A 20417-nucleotide genomic window follows, 5' to 3' on the forward strand; every position below is an offset into this window, starting at 1 on the left:
CGATACGGCCGCAGCGTATCGAGGGAGGTTTTATTTTTATATCTCATCTTACAGATCAGACGTGAAGAGGAAGACGCTCTCAGAAAAAAAAGATTGTAATGGAGGCTTTTGATCCATAAATCAGAAGGACTTAATGGGAGCTCTGAGGGGAAACGAAGCACAACAGCAAAAACAGCCTGAAAACAGACGGAGATCAAACCGATGACAGGACGAACTTCATCGTGTTTGTTCTCTTTAATCTCATCGCCGTTTGATTCTGCACTTTCATTCACTCCAGCACACTTTATTAGATTCTTTGAAAGCCTTTATGTTTTCATCAGCAAATCTCATCATGAAAACACATTTGAGTTCCTGCATTCTGGGGGATGAACTCAGGGTTTGGTAAACACTGTCTGTTAGGACTTCGTCTCTGCAGGATGAGACTCTGAGACTTTCCACAGAGAATCAAATCTAATCCCCGTTCTGACATTACACAGGCTACGGTACTGAGGCGTGATGGCAAACCAGTATTTCAATTCAAATTCAGCAGCCATTCTGAGACAAAGAAGTGACTAAAGCGTTAACCAATAAATCATGAGAATACCTGTCAGATTAATCGATAATAAAGTCTGAAGCGCTAGTTGAGACTGGAATTCTGGTCTGATCCTACAAATGAAACCAACATGCCCAGCTGAGACACGACAGTCTGGGCGACAACAAAAGAAGTCACTGACCTCTGGGGTGTCGCCCCCTGGTGGTGGGGAGGTGTCGCTGCTGCCCTCTGATTGGTGGACTTGTTGCTGTTTATCTCTAGGAGTTTTACCTGACTAAGGTGTGAGCAGCAAACTGCTGTGCATGCAGTGATGGTGAAGTGATGAGCAGCGTGCAGGATCCTGTGGGCTCCCAGCTGGAATAAAGCAGCCACTTCCTGCTGAGCAGAAGCAGCTCAAACTGTAAGAGCCAATCAGGGCTTTTGAAGGATGGAGAAAACAGAAACTCCTGGTCGATGCGATGGTTCTTAATGTTCACTCAGCCTCCAACTGCTCACTAAGTGGCTATTGTGCTGTTGTTTGTGTCTGTCTGCTGTGTTCACTGCCGACTTCATGCTGAATGAAGGACGCATCGTGAAAATGGAAAGCTTTAGGGGAGAAGTCAGGAGTCAACGTCCTGGATGAACACGGCGAGGGGGAGGAGGAGGGAACATTATTCACTCGTTTCCCCATCCATATTTTTTCCCAGATGGTCTGGAAAAATTTGAACCAGTGATTTGCTGCTCGCACGCCCACTTTTCTAACCTTGAGACTGAGCTGCGAGCGACAGCACAAAGTTACAGCAGGAGGAGAAGAAATCATTTCTCTCAGTGAAAAGGAGACGACAGAATGATGCCGGACATGAAAAGCAAAGTTATCTCAACGTTTCCTGAAAACCACGTCGGCTTCGGTTTTCTCGGCTGCATAAATTTTCATGCAAAGTATTAGAGCAGCTTGTTGTGAAGGTTTGACTCGTCTTCAGTCAAGACAACAAAAGCCAGATGGTTAACTTTGTGCAAAGTGCTTCTGAGATGACGCGATATGAAAGGAAATATCTCCCAGCATGCTCAGAGACCCAGGGGTACTTCAACCATGACATGATTAATAACCCTGCACTTAAAATAGGCTTCAAAAATAATTACAGGAGATGGATGGGGGAAGTGCAGCTTCTGAGGCAGAATCACTTTAATTACAGAGTACAAAGAACGTGGGAGGATTTGTGTTGGTGGGATAAGTGCAGGGGGAAGGCAACAATAAAGGCAAAGTGCTGCTGGTGGGGGGGACTCAGACTCCACGCACGCAAAGTGACTTCCAAAGTCCATTTCCACCGTATCAGTTGAAGCCGACACGTTTGGAGCTTCCGTCAGACTCGTCGCAGCACTTCACAGGAGGCAGAGGGACGTCAGGTTCAGGCTGGTGTGATCGGGAACTGAACCACCTCAGGAGGGAAGGGAGCTGATCTGAAAGCAGCTGAAAGCAGCTGAAAGCAGCTGAAAGCAGGGCTGTCAGGTCAAGAACAGACTTACAACCAAAAAGATGCTGAAAACTTCTGTCTGTAATAGTTAATGTGAGTCAGTCTGACTGCTGCACTGATTAGACTGGAGAAAGGCAGAGAAAGGCCGCCAGCTCGGGCGAATTACGCCCGAGACAATAATCCAATCAGTGATGACCTCTACATCACAAACAGCCTGATCAGGTGTTTCTCGCGTCAAAGAAAAACAAGACAGACGGAATTAAATGCAAAATCAACGAAAGCATTAAACAACATATGAAAACTAGCAGGGCCGGGCTGAACTGCGAGGGGCCCCCCAGGGCCAAGTGAGGTGTGGGCCCCTCAGTTAGTTCAAGAAATGTTACAACTGCACATTTGTGCAACATGAGTAGCATCACATTCACTTGAACTATAGCTAAGATGTTTTCTTAGCTCTTTCAGTGTCCTAACGGACCCTCAGCAGAGGTGGGGGTCTCAGTGAACGTCTGCAGGTGGAGGAGTCGCTCACACCCTGCAGTCACGTAGATGAACGACAGAGCTGAAGGGTGCACGAGTCTGTGTTTGAATGATCAGAATTCAGCATCACATCTTTAACCTGCAGGGTGCAGAGGGTCCCGGCGCTGTGGAAGACCCTGCTGCTCGCCATACGCTGCATAACACCGCAGGAAGCTCCTTTAAACATGGCAAAATAACTGAGGATGTTTTGCACCGTTACATCCCCGCACAAAGCGAATCACCTGCTCTCTGGCTCGGGTCCCAAACCGGAGAATCAGATTTAGATGTTTTCCTGCCAGAGGGAAATGGGATTTGCGGCGAGTGTCATGTCTCAAACTTTTGATCCATTGACTCTGCGTCTCCTCTAAAGAGGCCCTCAGGACGTGTTGGGCTGTTGTCGCTGAGCGCTCAGAGAGGCGAGGCTGACTGAATCGTGTCAGAGGGACCGACTGCCGTCCTCACACTGAGCAGAGCATCCTTTCTTTTTACTGAATATTCAAAACACACATCTCTGATTTCCAACAAGCTACAAGCATCCTCTGAAAACTTTTCTTCAACACGGAGGGAAATGAAAAACAGGAGGAGGCTCCCCGGTCACCCCTCGCTAGCTCGACAGGTGAATGTACGGTGTGCTGTGAGGCTCACAAAGCCGTGCAGCAGTTTGGCGTGTAATGAGAAGTCACGGACTGGCACACGCGTGATGACACTGGACTCTGTGAGCTTCTGTTTGTGCACTCGAGTATCACTAACGCAGGGCTACGCCCGCAGCCCGGGTACGAGCGCCACCATCTTGTTCTGGTGACATCATTTGGAGGCCGAGTCTGTGCAGCAGAGATGAGGAGGCGGAGCCGCGGGATCGAGTTCCCGTCCACACACCCGTCAGTCACAACATCCAGATGTTTTGGACTCACTTTTACAAGCAAAAAGACATGAAAGTCAACAAACTGACAGTGCAAGTGTTCAACGTTAAAACAAAACCTGGAAAAAGTGACCTTAAAGCAGAGGGGAAGTTCATCTGAAAACAGTGATGTGTTCGGATGTCACTGCAGCAAATGTCACAATCATACATATTCATGTGGGCATTAACATGCAGCGAGACACACACACAGTCTATTGGACACACACACAGTTCCACACACGTACAGCCAATCAATAGAAATAATCATCAGCTGATTTGACCAGCTTCCTGAGTGTGACGATGTGCTGCGTCTCTCTGGGGACTGACGGGTTCTGCTCTCGGGGTTGCTGTCCAAACTAAATTAGTATATTGATGTGGACACTGAAGCTGATGTCTCATGGTTCAAAACTCGAACAACAAGTCGGTAGATCTGTTTAATCACTCAAAGGTCCACACACCAGCAGGTCCTCCCCTCGTCGAGGGGGACGCTCTGATGTCTCCTTTGTCCTCAGTCATCTGTGACCAGCTGGTTTTGCTCTGATATCTGAGACTTTTTCCTTCTCAACCTTTGAAATCCCAGTGAAGTGGAGAAAAAGCTTCAGCTGTGGTTTGACACTGGCTGCAGCAGGAGCCCAGTTTTATGTCACAGTCTGCAGTTTGTCCAGCCTGACGGGCTTTTGCTTCCAGTCACAGACCTGAATGGAAGGGTTGCCTTCATATTAACCGTCACAACGATTAACCACACCGCCGTCGCCTCCTGCAGAGCGTAAACCTCCAACACGTCCTGCCCGAATCATCCAGTGTTGACGTTCAGTGCGTCTGTGTGGCTGCAGAAGTCCTGCAGAACTACTCCTTCACTACAACAGCACAACTTTGGTTCTCGGGTTTAAAATGTTCATAAATGCTCTAAATGGAAAGTGAAAAGAGGCGCCTAAATAACAGGATGAGAGCTTCCCTCCACCGAGCGGTTCTGACTCTAATCGACTCTGTGGTCCCCGGAGGACGACTCGGGAGTCCCAGAGGTTGAAGTCGCAGAGCCACAGCTCCTTCCATCCCGCTGCACCTTTCAGCCAGACGAAAACCACTTCCTAATGATTTCCTCCACTTTTCAAAGCCCGGCGTGAACTTCAAAAGCCTTTTGCTTTTTCCCCTCACAGCTGCGCTCCGCTGTGCTGCCGGCTGACCTGTGGAGGAGGCAGGAGATTCAGCCCAGATTTCAGAGTTCAGACGCTCGTCAGAGGAGTCGGCGCTGCCCCGACCACCAGCTGCAGACGCTGCCTCCTCGGCCGAGTCGAGAGGCTGGCAGGGTTTTACACATGGTCTGACACACACGGCGGCTGCACACTGGAAACTACTCTGCAGCATCTTTAGCTTCAGCATAACAGAGTGCGCAGATTAATGACAATTTAAAGGAAAACTATAAATGAACAAAGACTGTTGATCCTCCATCAGTGCTGTTACTGGTTACACCTGTGTGACAATGGAAACACCTGAAAGGTGTCTAAGAGTTAACTGACGGTGGTGGAGGTCCACCAGGACAGACTTCACTTATTGAGATCAGCAGCGAAGCTACGCTCTGATTGGCTGCTGAGCGTCTCTGTGCAGCAGCTCGCTGGGCTGTGACAGACTCAGTAAGGGTCCACAGAGCTCCCTGGTCCAGATGGACGCACCCCAGGTAAACAAGACGCTGTCAATAACGTCCACAGGAGGACGACTGGTGACATTATGAGCTGCTGCACAGATCTGTTAACTCCTGTCCTGCTACGACACAAACTTTCACATGTCAAACAGTAGCGACGAGCTCAACAAGCCGTCCAAAAGCCAAATTACTGCAGAAATTTAAGAAGCAAATGGTTTTACACGTACCAGGTGTAAAAGTGTAAAAGGTTGAACGGCCAGTAAATCCAAAAGAAAACACACAAGTTACAGTTGGAAATAAAATCATGGATTCAACATGTCACCAAGCAGCTGAATGGTCACAATTCACACCTGCTGCTTCCTGTAACAGAACCACATAAAACACAGAAGGACGTCACTCCTGCAAAAGAAGAAGGTCTTTCCCTGCTCGATGTGGATAATCTGTTCCAATTACCAAAGAATCCACGAGGAAGGCTTGGAAAGAGAGGCCCTGATGAAGCTTCAGGGGGCTCCTCATCAGCACCTCTAATTGAAAGCTGAGCTTTTCCAAAGGGAAATACAGCAGCCCACACACACACACACACACACACTGCTTGTTGCCTTGGAGATGAAGAGACTTTTTTCCTCTGCAGTTCAGACTGAAAAGGAGATGCAACTTGTCGATGAAGCCGTGGAGCCCACCAGGTTGAACACATGGGCTCTACGGCAGCCTCATTAGGACAAGTTTACAGTCTACAGTACAAAGCTGGTCCTTCAGCTCGGCGTGCATAAAAAGGTGCATCGTGAGAACATTAAACAGTTTAAATCTCAACACATCGTTCAACTGAACTGACACTTCAGTCATCAAGACTGACTTTCATTGTTTTAAAAAGTGCTAAATGGATGGTGAAGACGCAGGTACACCTGGACAGGTCTGTCAGCTCAGACTGTGCTGGATTCCACCTGTGGAAGCAAAGTCCAGACCACCAGGCCCACATGAAAAGCCCAGTTATTAAGGGGCCACTTTGCGTGCACCTCTGCTCTGTACCTGATGTTTTCTGCTTCACTTCCTGGTTTTCATGTCTCTTTTTTATTTCCTCTGGAGACACGGGTGACTTTTCTGCCCCTCATCAGTCATGCTATACGCATAAAACCGCCTAACATAATGAGGCAGGACCAGCAGCTGAGCGAGCTCACATTCTGATGAAGAGCAGATCCAACAACTGCAGCGATCCGTCCTGGTTTTACTGTAGTTCTGCAGCTCCACAGGCTTTAATACTCAGTGAGTATGGAGATGCTTCATTCTGCTCTCTGTGAGGGATTAAAGTGTGACAAGGTTTTTACGACCCAGAGGCACACGACCAACCGTAACGGCGGTTACATCGTTCACTGAGACGGTGCTCACTTAACCAAAGCCTGGCTTTGCTCCGCTTCACATTCACAACATGTCAGAGAGAAGTTTTATGGGGTCTGGCGTGTCAGCTGTGCTCTGACACCATCTTAAAGTCAATGGGCTGGCGTTTGATGTGTGTGACCAGTCAGTAAAGAGAGGGGGTTCTGGATGCCCGAAAAGACTTTAGATCAGAAACAGATTTGATGTCAGCTTAGTGGATCTCTTCTTAACAAACTGATGTGTATAAGAAGCACTTTAGACTTCTGTGTTTTCATTTGCTGTGAGCTTGGTGGAGCTCAGACTTCTTGGTCTGTTAGAACAACAAACCATGCAGCCTGCTGTATTATTTGTAAGATTTCTGCATGAAAAGGCACAAACATCACAAACACAAACGAGAGCTGAAGGCTGAGGTGAAGCCTGGCAGACAGCTAGCAGCCAACTGTCGCCACGCCTTCAATTCTGCATAACTTTCAGCCTTAATAGAATTTAACCATGTGAGTTACCTAAAAATTCACGTACAGTTACATCACGAACACAGACACAGTAGAATGTAGACTGGAGTGGCACTCCAGTGGCCGTTGGAGGAACTGCAGTTGTCTACATTTTTTTTATCCAGTGCTGCTTTGTGTGCAACGACGCAGATGATTAAAGAAGAAGAAACAAAGTGCTGCAGTTCGAGTGACAGAAGAAGATCAGACCTGCTTGATCCTTCATGTTTCCCAGTGAAACACACTTTGAGGAAAGCACCTGAACAACATACGTGAGCCCCATGTGGTTTGCATCCACGTCTGCCTGCTGGAAGTTTTCTTCTTCTCTGCTTTTTGCAGCTTCAAATGGCTAACCAGCAGCAGCAGCCGCATGAACCCACCTGTAGGAATGTGCACTGTGACGCAGGTATCTTCGCTCCCTGATTCTACATCCACGCTTCCTCTCCACACCAAACCTGAGACAATCTGTGTGGCTCAGACAAACACTGACAGACATTTGTGTGTTAAAGGGCCTTCATCGCGGGACGAGTCAATCAATTCTCAGAGAAGCCGTGTGGTACAAACGTCTCAATTAGCCGACAGCTTGTACGCAGGGAAATGCCAACGAATGATGGATTCTGTAATGAGTCTGTGAAAGCCCAAAGACCTGCAGGGAGAAGCGGGACAGATTCATCACAACTGAGGAGCTGATTCCCAGAATGTCCCATCTGGAGAAAGGAAGTTTGGTTTGGCATGCGTGTGAGATTATGTTACTTCTGACTGGCGGAGGAGTGGAACTGACGGAGCAGAAGAGCTCAAAGAAGACCCGTCTGTAGAGAGGAGACTCGGGTATTTATACTGACACCAGTAATTCATTTCTATTTGTTTCTGGAAGGAATCTCTTCACCAACTCGAACTGCTTCAGTGCTGACGTGACTCTGATCCAACACGTCGTTCCATCTGTCAGGACCAGACGACCAAGAATCTGATCCTGCTGATGTGCAGACGCATGAAACGGTCAATCATATGCTGAAACTTTAATCAGTCTAAAAACGTCAGAGTGTGATGACTGCAGTGACGCAGCTTGTGTCCGGTGACCAATGAAGGCCCAGGAGGAGCCGACACTTTCACCTCCGTCGTCTGTGACGCCGTCATGATTTTTATTGATGCTGTGATGATGATTTTATGACCTTAATGTTCAAATGATCTTCACACCTGCAGCTCCAGCGCAGAACAATAAGCAGTTATTCACTGCCGGGTCAAACCGCTGGAGCAGGTCGGACGAGTCCAGTGACCTGTCAGTACTCAGGTACAAGTACTCATCACATTAATTACCTGAGAAAGAGTATCAGCTGAAACTGCACTCAGCTGCCTTTACTTTGTGTTGGCACATGTGCCTGCTCAGGTGAACAGATCTCTGTGATGAATGATAATAATGAACAATAACAGTTGTACTTTCAGCACAAAACGCTCAAAGCAGGGCAGCTGCCCGTCACTGACAGGCTCCCTCCATTCAAAATGACTTCCTGGCCTGATTAGCCCTCATTTCTGTAAATGTGACAAACAGAATACAAACAGAATAAAGACGCGTTGTTGTCCCAGTATCTTCAGACAAATGAGTTCTGGTGCAGATACCAACCTGGTTTAGTGACTTCCTGACCCCTGACCTCCCAGGAGGATCAGTCTCACACACACACACACACACACACTCTGCTGCTCTCCCAAGCAGCTGTTTTTGTTCTCCAAGTCTAATTTATGTATCTGCGAACACTGTTGTTACTCCGCCAGGCCCCAGGGTCACTGCAGACAACGGCAGGGAATATCAACCGCATGCAAATCCTAGTAATTATACATTGTTTAATCCTCTTCCCCTCTAGCTACAGTTTGATTGCAGAGTCCACGTCCTCCTTCAGCTGTCTGAGAGCTAACGTGAAGTCTGCTCAGGCCAGACCGGACCACCGACTCTGAATCCAAACAGGGTTTATGTGACTGTGTGCTCAGTGCTGCAGGCTCACAAAACAGTTCAACATGCACGACGTGAAGCACAGTCTCCAGGATTGTGATGAAATAATTATTTCCCGACTGACTGATTAGTCTGACCTGGATGGGGAGAAAAAGTCTTAAGTGAGTTTTGAGTTTCGAGTCCCCAACCAAAAAGCCTGAATTTGAGACGCAGAAGTTGAGAACGAATGGCCGACAGTGAAACCAACTGGACTTGTTTTGTTTCTCTACAAACCAAAGTGCCTGAAGAATCATTTGTTCCTCTGCAGGTGCACTACGAATGAAAAACTGCACGAGTTCTCCTCAATGAACTAACCTGAACGGTTAGACGGGGGTCACCATGACGCGAGGCTTTTAATCCTCAGCTGAACTGTGCTCAGCGTCCGGCGGCCTGCGAGGCTGAGCAAAACAAGCCCACTCAGCACAACTTCTCCATGAAAAGGAAGGCGAAACAAGCAGCTGATGCTCTGCTGACTGAGGCTGTCTGTGTTACTGCCGACCTTCATCACCGCAGGGCCAGAGGCCAGTTCACACAGCCCACCTGAACACGTGACATGAACGCGACATGCCAATACTGCCAGTTAGCCTTCCTCTAACGTGTCACGGTGGACTTTTAGCACGTCTGCTTGTGCTGGAGGATTCATTCTGTTAGAAAGGAAGACAGAAAAGTATCAGATACAATAGAAAATAAACTGCGGGATCATTTGGTTTGAAAGCCAAAACAAAAGGCTGGAGGTGTCACTTTGGGTTTGGGGAAAAACTGCAAACCATTTACAAGTTGGTTCCATCCTAAAGATGAAGCAATGAATCAAAAAAGGCATCATGACGCTGATTTGTAATAAAAACAGCAAACTGTTGCAGCCATGGCTCATTCAGTCATTTGTATTTTCAACAGCAGCTATTAAGCAGCGACTAAAAGCTGTAAAAACATGCCTGCATTAATCTGAATGCTAACAGTGTTGACAGAGCAGCAGCTAGCGTTCACGTTAATCTCGTCCCTCTGCTTACTGAGCAGAACACACATGTTCTCAGTATTTACAAGGAAAAGCAAACAAGCTCCTCACGCTGCAGCGAACGCAACTCAAACCAGAGACAGATTCAGTCCAGCAGAGGTTTCCTAACTGATCAGTAATCCAAGCAGAGTGACTAACTGAGCTTTACAGGAGGTCCCTGATTCACATTCACGTTGTTCCAGCGCTCAGAAAACTGTGGGCGGCGGACGATCTTGATGTGCAGAAGACCAGAAAATTGAATTCTACAGAATCGGGTTATCACCAATCAAACATAAAAGTGTGAAAAATATCTGCTCAGTGCATGGAGATGAACTCATTTCATCAGCAGGCTGCAGGATGACTGGTCTGGAACAACAATGTACATGTGGTATTAATGCAAAGCAGCTATCAGATGAAACCCTCGTGACCACAGGTTTGTGAAATGAGATTCGGGTTTTGATTTGTCTGGACTCTGACTTCATTCAGGGGTGAGGGGGAGGACAGACGTGTCTCTTATCCATCAGTAAAGCTGAGCAGACGCATTAAGGAGCAGTTTAATCAGAAACAGTTTTAAAATGTCACGTCAAACATTCTCTGGTTAGATAGATAGACCGATCGATAGATAGATCGATCGATAGATAGGTAGATATACTTTATTGATCCCAGGCAGGGAAATTCTGGACATTTTTGACTTCTCTGACTTTTGGTCAAACCAAAAAAAGGACAATCGTGTGGGACTTTGTTCATGCGTATGACATTTTCAACACAAGCCAAACGATCAATAAAATCGGCAGCCAATGAATTGATTGTAGTGCAGATGCAGCGGCTGTGGTCACAGGTTCACCACCTGATTCCTCCACCTGCTCCAGAATGAAGCACAGAAGTGAAGCTCAGGTCTGCTCATCAGGGTACGAATGAGGTTCAGGTGACTGTGATCACAGACCGTGAGGGAAAGATTCAGACTGGCGCGGTGACTCGCTGAGGAAGCTTTGTAACAGACCTGAACCTCAGCCCGGGACTGGCGCTCTCAGCGTTCGCTCCCTGCTGGCTGTCTCATTGACAATGTGCATCCATTTCTGCTTGTGATCTTGACAAATGAATATCACTAATGAGCAGTGGAGAGCACCTGGTACAGAGGGTCACAGTCAGCCTCTGGAAAGCCCGAACCGAAGAGGCAGCCAGCAGGAAGTCCAGGAGGACAGACGCCGGCTGTCACATTAGTCTGAATTAAAGATAAAGTCATCCCTTTACTGGACTGTCTCGCTCGGCAGGATGGACTCGCATGTTAATCTGAGTCAGCGGCACAAAGCTTTGCTGTTTATCCTCTTCTGCCACAAAGACCTAAAGCACTAAGCTGCTCTTCTCCTTGGAAATGTTTAACATGTCGATAAAAATCTGCTGTTCTAAACTTAACTGAAGTTTTGACTTTGCAGTTCATGTTCATGTTTAGTGCGTGTGAAGTCACCTGTCATCACCTGATCACATGTCGACAAACAAGACAGACAGGAAACGTGTGCACTTTCACTGACTTCCAGCACAAATCCTGACAACAGCCTGATATTCCTCAGCACAGACTGTACAGAAAAGCTCATTTCGTACATTGAGATTGATAGACGCTGTCTCGTCCCCCTCTGTGTATTTTCACTGATACACTGAGAAGCAATGCATCAACCCAATATGAAGTGAAAATAATGCCGTCCTCTCTCAGTGATGCAGAAACCTGCAAAATTAAGATGAACGAGCAGAAGTCGTCCTCAATTTACAGCCTGCTAAAGCAGATTACATTTATCAGCCCGACTGCGTGCTCATCGAGCAGCCGGACGGATGAGACGGGACACCGACTGCCTGTTTGTACTCCAACTATGAGACAGCAGTTTATTTGAAGGATGCTGAAGAACGAACAGAAGGGGGACACTGCAAGAACGTCACCAGATCTGCAGTGAGTTGGTTTTAATTTCAAGAAGTAGAAAAGTTTTATTAGGATTATTTTCAACATGCCTCCATGTTTGGGCTTTGTGACAAACTTTCATTGTTTGGCACCTGTGAAGGAGGACTTCACAGGTGGAATGTACAGCTTGTCAGGAGAAACAGTCCTGATAGTCTCTGCTCTAACGTTCTGGTGTTTATTTAAGCAGTCTCTGGCAGAATAAAGTACAGCCAGTACCGGTCTGATCCAAAGAACTGAGCCTGAGTTCTGCTCTCATCATCTGTGATCTTCACAACATCTATGATCATTCAAACACAGAATCAAATCTGAATCGCTGTGAATTACTCATCAAATCAGGCACAGAGACCAAGTCCATCATGTGCTCCCCATACTGAAGCAGTCAGATGTAAATGGATTCTGGAGCTGATAAATTTCAGCCAGCAGGCCTGTAACCTCAGCGTTTTATCTCTCCGAGGCTGAAAGCTGAGGACTGACTGATGATTCCTGTGTATGTCTGCTGCACCAGATGCCAAAACAAGTTCCTCGTAGGTGGAACCTACCTGACAATAAAGTTTTCTGATTCTGATGGTGGATGTCATGATGTAAGAGGTCGAAACTGATTGGTTAAAGTGGGCGCACTTTAGCAGATTTTGATATAAACATACAAATAATTAGATGTGATCAAAAAGGGTTAAAGACCATTTTCTGTTTCATCTTGATTAAGTGAAGCTCATAAGCCCACAAGCTGAGCTCAAGCTGACACCATCACAGTGAGCTGCTAGCTGAAGCTCCTGCTGGGTTTTCTTCAAGGCTCCAACACATCAACGAGAAGAACTCTAAGCTCACGTCCTCTGCAGAGGAGAAACACACCAGCATGGCTTCAGTGGCCGCGGTTTCTCACAGCTCGGCTCGGTTCGGCACGGCCAGGCCCGGCACCAGTCTCCACACCGCTACCGACAAACAGGAACACAACCAGTCCAACTGAGCGACTCCACCGGCGCACCTCAACAGTCGCCACGAGGGATTTCACTAGAACTGATTCAGCACCAATTCAGTGCCAAACGTTTGAAAACACAAGAGGAATTAATTGTTTTTCTACAGAGCAGAAGGTACTCGACCTGAGCCGGTACATCGGTGACAACGTTCCACATGAGGCTAAAGGCTAACGTCATGTGATCGTTCAGTCTGCATGGTCTGGCATCGAAACGCAGAGAATATCTGGAAGACCTGAGACCGAATGAATGTTTGAGAGTGCAAGTGAGGATTTAAGTGTGAGTGAGTTCACATGAAACTTCACACTGAGCCCACTTCACATCTGTAATGAGAGTCAGGGAGGAAACAAAGCGTTTCACATGTTCGATCCGACAGGACGTTTATCTGGCCATAAGTTCACCAGGCGTCCTCCCGTTTCACCAAAGCCTTCCCAGAACTGTTATGAATATCTTTTTGACGGTCTAATTTGGTGTGCCAATTATTCTCTGGCAATAAAATCATTAGCTGCCGTTACAGTTCATTTCTAAAACAGCTGTCAACTAAAGTCAGTGATCTAAAACAACAGACACTCAGCATCTGGAAGAACATCAAAATTCAATTATTTTGTACATCAATCAAGGTCAAAAAGCTTTGTAAAGTCAGATTTATTAGCCCAGATGGATAAAAAAACCAAACTCTTTACATGCACTTTTCAGTTCTCGTTAAACCTGTTTGAATTCAAAAGTACACGGACATGAAGCAGTTTCATCCTCCTCTCTTGTTCAAAGGATTGTGACAAATGCCTCTTTAAATCAATACTCACACAAGATGAGAATACGAATCTCGTTTCATCCTCTTCATCACGCCGGCCTTAACGCAGGCCACTTTGTCATCTTACTTTTAGACGCTTTTAATAAATCTGGCATACAAATGATCCACCAAGCAGCATTTAATCCAGCAAAAGCTCTGCTTGTCTGTCTGTTTGACTGTTTTCTCCTCCTCCTATTCGAAGAAGCTGTACATCAAAATGATCAAACTTTAAAATGCTGACCTTAAGAGCACTGAACTATTTTCTGGACGAGCCATCGAAAATTCTCTGATCTAACAGCAGCAGTTGAACGTATGGAAAACGAATTTTCTTATCAATCAGGGTCGTGCAGATTTAAGGAGTCTGGGAGCTCATAACTCATCCACTCGTGCTGGCAGAGTGTGGCTATGCCTGAGTGAAGCATTATTTACACAAACTGCTCACAGATCCTGCAGGCTCTGCACGCTGAGCCCCCGACTCACTTCAACACAAGCTTTTCATTATGGCCACAGAGCTTCACAGCACAGGGATCCAAAGCACTGCAGAGCGCTCAGTTCATCTCTACTGACGCGACTTAGGACAAAACCAAACTACACGCAGCTGAGTGCACTTCACTGACAATTTTCTTAAAATTTTGCTTTTACTTGTTAAGATACCAAACGATGCCAAGAGAAACCAGAGGCCCTGGGGATGCAGTTCTTCCAGGCCAGAGTCCAAACAGCAGACTGCAGAGTTTTGTCAGAACCAGGATGAAGAGATTTGTGTGCCTTTCATCCTCTCAGGTTCTTAATTTAATAGCAGGCAGCTCCTCATAAACCTCCAGTGTTTCTCATTCTGTTAATCTTTACTGATGAAACAGCTATTAGGCACATACTGATCCTCTCACCGGGGTCCTCTGCTGCTGATGCAACCTGCCAAGTCTGCACCCGTCGATCCCCCGTGTGAGGAGACAGATTCACTTTGGCACAGAGGCACATTAACCACCAGCGCACGTATGAGCAGTCCATTTTGGTTTTTTAAAGCGCAGCCTATCCCTGCTTTTCCCCCCAACAGGATATGAAAGATGAGGAGATCACAGACAGAGACGGTCACAAACCCAAAGCAGACACAATAGCAGCGATGGCTATCGGCGCAGCCGGAGCCGCTGAGCCTTTGGTGATTGGTGACGTAGCGGGCTGCGTAGCTGTGCTCAAGCCTGGGTCATTATTGCAGACAGCAAATAAGCAGCAGGGAGGAGAACATCACTGCAGGTGGAGGCACTCAGCTTCTCGAGCAGACGCTACGGAACAGATGAAAGGCTGCTGGAGTTTCCCCCGGGGACCCAGGGACAAGTCCACTGCACTTTTAAAAATCCCTTCATGTCCCCCACCCACTTCTTGTTTGATTTACTTCCTCAGTGTGCTCAAGGAGCTGATGAACATGTTGCTAAACCCAGCTGACTCAACCTTAGTGACTACAGCGAGTTCGATGAGCAGCAGCGGGTTACTTTGACACTTCTGGTTTTCTGATTAAACTGTGGAAAACATCCTCAGTTTAAAGAGCATTATGGTCAATATCTGTAGGTCTGTAGGTCTACTGATTTTAGATCGATCCTGAGTGTCTCCACAATCAGCTTTCAGGCGTATCACAGAAACGTAGATATTCAATGTCCTCCAACTTGTGTTTCCAAGCTCCTGACTCACCCACTTGTTCAGAACATGATGAAGGCCGACTCATCTCGTCCCTGTGGACCTGAGCCACTCAACTCTCAAATTTACATTTTTCATGCGTGTTCATCACCTCTGCAACGAATGTCCGCAGTAACGGCTCGTGCTTATTCGCCGACCAGATGGGAAATCTGGGTGGTGTTCCCAGTGACAGGTCAGCGTGGGTGGAGAAGTACTGCAGTGCTGCATAATGGCAAGTGTGGCTGAGTGGGACTCACCTCATCTCCCCAAAGACGCTAAACACATTCAGGCTGTCAGACACCGAGACATCTGCAGGATCCTCAGCTCCAGGCCTCCTTAAATAAGCTGGCGTCACGGCTGCAGCAGTAAGATGAAGACGAAGGAGCTCTGTGGTGATGACGATGCTATCGCTGCTGTGGACCACTTTGTGGAGGTCCGAGTCTTTCACCGAGAAAAGATCCAAAGGCACTACGATGGAGTGTGTGAACGCAGGGTGTGTGGGTGTGTGAGCTCTGTTTTCTAATCAAAACTGTTTGATCACATTCCCCTCTAAAGTGTCAATACTCTGCTGACGGACTTTCAGCGTCAGACAACACTGAAAGGATCAAACTAGTGGGATTTTTTTTCTCAGTTGTGAAAACACAATAAACATAAAAAACACATTATTACTCAATTACTGATCCATTTAATGTTGGAGTGAAGACGGAAACAACTATTACAAAATATCATTTCTGTCTTTTATACCAGTTAGCACAATAAGCAAATTAAAACCAGAACAGGCCTGCAGTAACGATTCCCACAGAATGTTTTCCCCTGAGACGGCAGCTAACGGAAGCACGAACTCTACTGAGCCTGCAAAAAGATTAACATCATTAAACATGTTCTGTTTGGTCTTGTTTACTGACTGCTCGGGTCCACCTGTTGACAGAGTCCCTCCTCATCCTCAGGTTTAGTGTGTGTTTGATGAGGACGTAAGCCAACACTGGACAGCAGTTACTGTTCACCTGCTCAGTGTCTAATCTACTGCTGTGCAAAACGAATCCAGACTTTTGTTTCTTTAAAGGTCAAGGCTGGTGATATTCTGCGTTTCTGCTGCGCCTCACAAATATGAAGCTTCATTTTTTAAAAAAATGTTCCGTAATTTGCAGCTGATTTGCAGCTTAGTACTGTAGTGAGTATCTGCAGCAGCAGGATGGTGTGTGCGGGACTGAGTGACGGGGGTCAGCGTGTTGACTTGTTAGGAGGTATCTCCACTGCGGGTTCTGGTCTCTTTGAGAGGACTTACTGAGAATAAGAAAAGTGCAGTTTAACACCAGACTTATTCTTTCAGCAGTTCTGGAGATTACGGCCTTTTGTCAATATGATGCTGTCTGTGTTTCTATAGAAGCTGGTGTTGATCTGCGGTTTCAACCCGCTTTGGTCACGTGGGCCAGTGGAAAGAAAACCTGTGAACTGACTGTCTGCCTGCTCCGTTGGGGGGCTTACTTGTTCCAGGAGCTGAGGAGCCCTCCTATCCTCCACATGTAGATGGAAAACAAGGGAAACTCATCTGACAACAGGAAGACACGCTGTTCCAAGTGATTGAGGAAGCCCGATAGCTCTGACCCGACCTTCACCTTGCACGGTACCTCTGAACTCTGCAGGAGCTTCTCCAGGACCCAGAACAGGTAGCATGAGTTTTGATACTGGTCCACAGGAAACTTGTCAAGCCCCGAGCTCTCCTGCCCCTGCAAAGCAACATCAACATCAGGACTGTATAATCATTGATTACCACCTCCAAATACACTGACATGATGTGTGTTGCTGAACAATAACAACAGACATGCCCGTCTTTCCAGGCATGTCTGTAACATCTGCAGTGACTGACAGGGAGCTTCTTCACACAGTGCAGCAACAACCACCTGCAGCTCAGCATCAGCAGACCAACCGGCTTGCGATGGACTACGAAGCTTCAGTTATGATTGTTGCTGCAGAGAAGCTACAGACTGTAAAACATGGAGGCTTCACACACACGTTCAACCAGCAGCACAGGCTGAAGGTGGACACCTGAGATTCCAGTCACCAGTTCAGTATGTGAGCACATGTGGAATCTGGTCCCAGATGACAGACAGGAAACATCATGATGTCACAGTGAGGCTGACCTTTGACCTCTGGGACAGAAAACGTCATCACTTCATCAGTTTATCCGGTTAGACATCTGAGTGACATTTGGTCATGATCAGTGCATGAATTCTTCAGTTATGGCTGAAAACGAGCACTTGATGACAGCAGCAACGCGACAGGCCATCGGGTCGTCTGCTCAAACTGGATTCAACTTTGTTGAAATGTTTTGTACATTTTGTTCTTTATTTTCCTGGGCAGATTTCTTGACAGAAGCACACATTACAAACACGGAGGCTTGTCTTGTTTAAAGCACGGTGCCACGGGCTACCCAAACCCAGAAGGTCTCCTTCCTCACCATGACGGCTTCCTTCATCTTTGGTGTTTGCTAACAGGATCTTGGCTTGCTGCCATCTCAACCTTCTGGCCAAATCTCTGAGCAGCAGCCTCCATAATGGCAGCTTTGAACTGTCAAATGCTGGATATGTCAGAGCATCTAAACATATGCTGGAAGACAACCGGCACAGAGAGCTCCTCTGTTCGTGACGAACACTGCAGCCAAGATGAGGGCACTGAAGAAGCCTTTAAAACCACAGGACCACCACTAAAGCCATTTTCTGATCAGTGCAGTCCAGCAGACAGACAGCAGGAAGGAGCTGTGCACCGTCACTCGATCAAACCAACACCGATTAATTAAGCTGCGAGCCTTTTCAGAGCACATACAAAACACAAAACACTGCAACGTTAATTATTCAAATAAACAGAAGCTACTGAGTTCCTCCCAGGGTGCATCTCAGTGTGCCTTTGTAAGAGTGTGTGTGTGTGTGTGTGTGTGTGTGTGTGTGTGTGTGTGTGTGAGATGTCACGGAGAAAAACAACCACCAGATGGCCGTCAGGTACTCCTCCAGGGTTACACTTTCAGAGAGCTGACAGAACGTGACAACAACACCCCTTAACCCCTTACACACACACACACACACACACACACACACACACACACACACACACATTGGGACTGGGTCACTTAGCACTTTTTGCCTTCTTGTAAACTCTCTCCTCCTGCACTAATGGATTATTAACAGAACTCCTCCTCTTGCAGAGCACAAAACGAATGAATTGAGCGTGTAATCGATAACATTTTAATGAAAAGCAAAACACAGTCAGCGGCGTGTCTCCCTGTGGATGTTACCTCACAGGCTGCTGAAATCTGCACTGAGCCCTCAGGTGTGCTGTGAGCACCCTGTGCTGCGTTTGAAACATAACGGAGCTCTGGACGCTGATAAAAACGTCGACACTCGTGTGGAGCTGATCAACAATCGACGATAGCCACGCTGCTAATACTGATGCTGATGTTGCAGGAAACATCTTCTCTCAGCACTCACTCAAACAGAATTTGTCCAGTTCTCATCTTTTATGACCAATTCTACAAGAAAAGTCTGTTTATAGTCGACCATACTAATTAATATAGATTAAAGGTTCAGTTCACAGAAGTCATTTTTTTCTCTCATCCTCGTGCTGATTTTACTGCCGCCCTGTTCCTTTTTGTTTCAGTACTGATCTTCAGCAGCATTGAGAAACTCGGTGTTGGGTTGCTTATTAAAGTAACAGTCAGTCAGTCAGTAACAGGCTGCAGTCACATGTTGGACTCGTGTCTGAGCTGTCAGTTATAGACTGCGAATGCGCCAGGTAGCTCGACTCGGAGGCTGCAGAGATTGACACGGTCTGCTGCAGCAACCGTCAACGAGACGGAGACGACATATTTCACGCGCGTGAACGCAAGGAGGGAAGACCGCAGCGCGACGAGCAAATCGCCGTTTCAAAGATGATCGCCTGATCTGCGACCCTGCACAGACTCTGGATGTCCAGACACAGAAGGCTCAGCAGAACTCAGCACCTTTGTGTGAACTGACACACACACACACACACACACACACACACACACACATTAAGGTTTTGGACTCAAATAAAACAAGTTGTGGCATTTACTAGAAAATGAAAACAACAAACAATAAGTCCCATGGGGTTCAGTCACTGTGCTCCAGTCAGGCTCTCCTCTTACAGTGTAAGAAATGAAGAGTGTGTTACGTTAAAATGATTTGCTGCCTCTCCACACCACACGGCTCTGCCTCCACTCACAACAAACTGCACAACTGATCAGGCGTCAGTAATTAGGCTCATTTGTTTGCTATAGCAGTACCTGCAGCCACAGTTCACGTTCAGGAGCGATCATTCACACGTGATCCATCTTCCACCATCACCTCCGCCTAACAGCACTCGGGAGGTGGAGGTGCTTCATGCCAGTAAGTAAGAGGTATTCTCATTTCATCTCCAACCTGTCAGGCACTCACATGGCCAAACAATTTATGGAGCCATCAAGTGACAAAACCATAACTGGAGTGAAGGTCTAGTGTGAGCTGTGATGGAGCATCTGTGAAGAAAACACACACAGTACAGCTAATAGTCCACCAGGGGGAGCCGACAGAAACTTCACACACGCACTCGAGCTTGTGCGCCCACTTCTGAAGGGGTGGAAGCTAACGTTTAAGGCTTGATAGCTACAGTGAAGAGGTCAACTCAAAACGGGATGTGAAAATCGATCTGGGATCTCGGGGCGTCTGGAGACTTGGATTACGCTGGACGAGCTGTATGGCGCCTTTTCATGTTTTTATTCAGTTTAAGTCAGATGATGACTGAATTTTCATTTTTGGCTGAACTGTTCCTTTATCCACATTTATTCACAGACTCAAACACGGATTCTAAATACTGAATGGAAACAATCTGATAAAACATCTTCAAATGAACTTCCAGACAGAATAATTAAAATAAGAGTGAAATGTTATCCAGATCTGCAGATTAGGTTGTTCAGAAAGGACAAGCATACACAACGAGAACTACTCACAATCAGCGGCTAAAGACGGGGTTCAGATGAGCTCTTAGACAAGCAGTCCAACTACTGCATTCTTATTTCATTTCTGTCTATTGTGCTTCATTTCTGTGTCAGAGGAAATCAGCGTTGATGACATGAAGGAACAGGAAGCGCAATGCAGGCTGACGCATCCATCAAAATCAGCGCATCTCA

The 20417-nt window shown here is 46.8% G+C and overlaps 1 protein-coding gene across 4 annotated transcripts in view; it reads right to left on the reverse strand.

The window, feature by feature from the left end:
* The window catches only part of mei4 (meiosis-specific, MEI4 homolog (S. cerevisiae)), a 53110-nt gene that overhangs the window by 4310 nt on the left and 28383 nt on the right, over positions 1 to 20417 (reverse strand). For 3 of the 4 annotated variants that reach the window (XM_046372928.1, XM_046372926.1, XM_046372927.1), the window contains one exon: positions 16405 to 16965. The exons of the other annotated variant lie outside the window; for it this stretch is intronic. In XM_046372928.1, coding sequence (XP_046228884.1) covers positions 16720 to 16965 — 246 coding nt within the window. In that variant the 3' untranslated portion in view covers positions 16405 to 16719. Of the gene's footprint in view, positions 1 to 16404; positions 16966 to 20417 lie in introns of those variants that run through there. 4 annotated transcript variants of the gene reach the window in all.

The sequence above is a fragment of the Scatophagus argus genome, chromosome 19, assembly GCF_020382885.2.
Source record: "Scatophagus argus isolate fScaArg1 chromosome 19, fScaArg1.pri, whole genome shotgun sequence".
Taxonomy (NCBI): Eukaryota; Metazoa; Chordata; class Actinopteri; family Scatophagidae; genus Scatophagus; species Scatophagus argus.